The sequence below is a fragment of the Gracilinanus agilis genome, unplaced genomic scaffold (assembly GCF_016433145.1).
Source record: "Gracilinanus agilis isolate LMUSP501 unplaced genomic scaffold, AgileGrace unplaced_scaffold39319, whole genome shotgun sequence".
NCBI classification, from domain to species: Eukaryota; Metazoa; Chordata; class Mammalia; order Didelphimorphia; family Didelphidae; genus Gracilinanus; species Gracilinanus agilis.
The window spans coordinates 730-4,061 of record NW_025372822.1 but is presented as its reverse complement, the minus strand read 5'-3'; the positions used below and the strand labels follow the sequence as shown (position 1 = coordinate 4,061).

General features: G+C 53.2%; 1 protein-coding gene across 1 annotated transcript; it reads right to left on the bottom strand.

The window, feature by feature from the left end:
• Window positions 1-28: 28 nt before the first annotated feature.
• On the bottom strand, window positions 29-1,715 carry LOC123255102 (phosphatidylethanolamine-binding protein 1-like; the record flags this gene model as incomplete). The annotated part of the gene is made up of 2 exons (XM_044683956.1): window positions 29-187; window positions 1,439-1,715. Coding segments are annotated over 2 exons (436 nt in total), but the record flags the coding sequence as incomplete, so codon positions are not given.
• Window positions 1,716-3,332: the final 1,617 nt, after the last annotated feature.

The following is a 3,332-nucleotide window of genomic DNA, read 5'->3' as shown; positions in this document are numbered from 1 at the left end:
CCCCTAGTCCCAACACCCCCATTCTGACCCCCCCAGCTTGCCCAGAAACTGCCCGCAATGCACAACGGCCGGTGTTCGGGGCTCACCTGTGCCCTTCGGGGGCCCGGAGCCCACATAGTCGGACAGGACGGTGCCGCTGCTGATGTCGCTGCCTTTCATGTTGACAACCAGGAAGTGGTGCCACTCCCTGAAGCAGAAGGAAACAGAGTCAGCCTTGGGGGAAGGGAGGGTGGATGGACACAGACCCCCCTGACCTCCACCCCGCCTCCTCTCAGTCTCCAGGACTTCGGCCCCGGCCAGGACGCAGAAGGGGTTCGTCAGTGCCATGTTGGTGCCCGTTGCTGGGAGGCTGAGCGGAGGAGGCACACAGGATAGGCTGGACCTAACCGGAGGCTGAAACCCTTGAGGGGGCCCCTCCCCCTAGCCTGAGCCCACATTTCAGAGTCAGAGATGCTGCCCCAAGTCCCCGGGAGGACTCTGAGAGCCCCCCACTTCCGAGGCCACAAGGGAGCTTGCAGAAGTCACACACCACCTCAGGAGGGGTCTGGCCGGCCACTGACTGAATGTAAACTCTGCTGCCCCAGGGGAGGCCCCGGCCGCCTTTGTTCTTTCCCTCCCCACCCCAAACAGCTGTGATTCCCTCTCGGGAAGGCGGGGAGCCCCAAGACTCTGAGGGGGGCCTGTGAGATGGGGAGTGCCCCCCCTGCCTTCCCAGGTGCCAGTGCCACATCCCCCCCACCCCCACCCCCCAGCAGAGGCTGCGTGACTGAACTGGAGCCACACATGAAAGAGGCTAAGCGGGTCCGAGAAGGCTCTGTTGTCCTGGGAAGGCAGCTGCTGCCCTCGCTCGCTCGCCTCTTTCGCCTATCCAGGTAGTTCTAGTAAGCTTGGCACTCCCAAGACCAACATCCTCATCTGACCAGGACAGCAGCCTGGCGGGGTCCGGAGGCCCCCAGGTTGGGGGGAGACATGGGACCCAGCCACAGCCGGCCCCCCAGCTCAGGAGCGCTTCCTCGTCACGGGGGGTTTGGCCTCATTTTGTTTTCCCAACAATCTGGGGTTGGGGCAGAAGGAAACAGGCACAAAAGCCAAGAAGGCCTCACTGGCTCTAGGGATGGAGCGTGGCCTGGAGCCAGGAGTCCATCCTACCTGGGTGGCCCCGGACAAGTCCTGTCACCCCCACGGCCCAGGCCTGGCCACTCTGCTCCATACTAAGACAGGAGCAAAGGCTGAAAGCCAACAAGAGAAGCAGCCCAGGCCAAGGGGGGGCCCTGCTGGCAACAAGAAGCAGGACTTGAATCCAGGCTGGCACAGTGACGGCTACAGGAGTCCCCCCTCCCCCCACTACCACCATCTTGTTTCTAAGGGCTGTTGGGCCGCTTGGTACCCCCAGAATCCAGCTTCTCCCCCTGCTGCTATGGGCTGCCTCCCCACTCACCGGAATTTGGGGTCCTTCCTGCTAGGAGCATCGGGATCGGTGAGGACCAGAGTGTAGAGCTTGGAGGAGTCACAGCCCTGCCAGCTGATGCTCACTGGGCGGTTCTTCACCTGTAGGGGGTGGGGGGCTGGTAAGGGCCAGGCGGGGGCAGGGATCTGACAGCGACACCCCCACAAGAGCCCTGAGTAAGGGCCCCACTCCCAGCAGACACACAGACACGGGGAGGCCTCAGCCCATTCTATGAGGGAGCCAGGCCTGGCGCCCGTGTCTAAGGCACCTGAAGTAGAAGAGGCACCCCATGGGATGGGGGGGGGGAACCTCAGGACTTTCATCTCCATTTTACAGAGCTGGAAACTGAGGCACGTAAAAGCCAATGGCCCATCCAGGGTCACAGAGCCCAGAACATTACAGCGCAGCCTCCCACCATGGCCTCTCTCTGAGAGAGGGAAGAGTTGGACCCGCTGCAGGGAGATTTGGGGCACAAGATTTCCAGGCAAATGGAAGGGAAAAGGGTCCAGAAGAGAGGGTGCAGCATGGAGGCTGCTGACCAGGCCATGGGGGGGGGAGGTCGTCTCTGGCCCCTGTGGGAATTGGCCTTGTTCTAGAAATGAAGCCCAGAAGAAGAGGAAAATCAGGGGGCAAACCCCATAAGGAAGGGGCTGAAAGATCCAGACAGGAGAGTGTTTATTGCACCCAGAATATGGAAGCAAGTAGAGAAGCCATAAATCAGAGATGGAGGGTCTAGAGCAGACAGAGAGAAAGGCTGGATAATGAAGAGAATGAGAGAGATTCTTTTTGGAAATAGACAAAAAAATAAAATTTTAAAAATTCATGAGGAGGCCTATGTGAAGAGAGAAGGAGAAACCTATTGGAGAGGGAAAAAAGGGTAAAGAATTATATAACCGGATAAAAGCAGGAGATAAACGAACTAATAAGCAAAAGGCCAAAGGTAATCCGATAACAAAGTGGAGGAGGGGAGAAATAAGTCCATCTTTTAAAAAAGATAAAATAAATGAAGGAACATAATAGAGGGGAAAAGAGACATGCAGGAGGACAGATACTATTTCACAAAAGAAGAGAGGGAAAAAATCTTAACTTGGGGGGAGGGGGGAAAACATGAACAGAGACAGGAACAAAGAAATCTCTCACAATTTTAAATGTGAATGGATTTAACAATCCAATAAAGTGAAAAAGAGGAAACCCTACAGTCTGTTGCTTCTAAGAAACATATTTTCCAAAACAAAGACACACACAAAATAAAGCTGAGGCAACAGAAAAAACTGACTATGCCTCAAGTGACTTCAAAAAGCAAGAGCTGAAATCACACTATCTCAAAGAAAGCAAAAACATTCAAAATTAAAAAAAGAATAAACAAGAAACTATATCCTGCTGAAAGGAACCAAAACCAAGAGAGCAAGATTAGTCATAAATATATACACTCCAAATACATAAACCGGCAGGGAATGTGAAAAGAGGAGGCATTTGCAAGTGAAGTTCTCCCAGAAACATGGGGAGGCCCCAATTGCTTCCATTGGCTCTCTCACCCTACCTGTTACCCTGTCCCCTTTGGGGTTCTGCTGATTAGTCTCTTCTTCTCTCAGGCTTTTATTTGGTTAGAGAATTCCTCTCAGGCACAGATTCCTCCTTCTGATCCTCCCCCTCAACTATTCATGGATAATTCATGAGTTTAAAATTTTTCCCTTTTCATATCCCTTTCCAGAAAGGATTTCTCTCACTCTCTTCATAGTCCATCTTCTTTTTCTGTCTCTGCTCAGGCACTTATTCTGATGTACGAAGCTTATCCTCCTTTGGTCTCTCTTTTCCCTCTAGTCTTCATATAATCAGTCTTAACTCTTATCATCTAAACAGGACAGCAAAGGCACATATTTCTCAG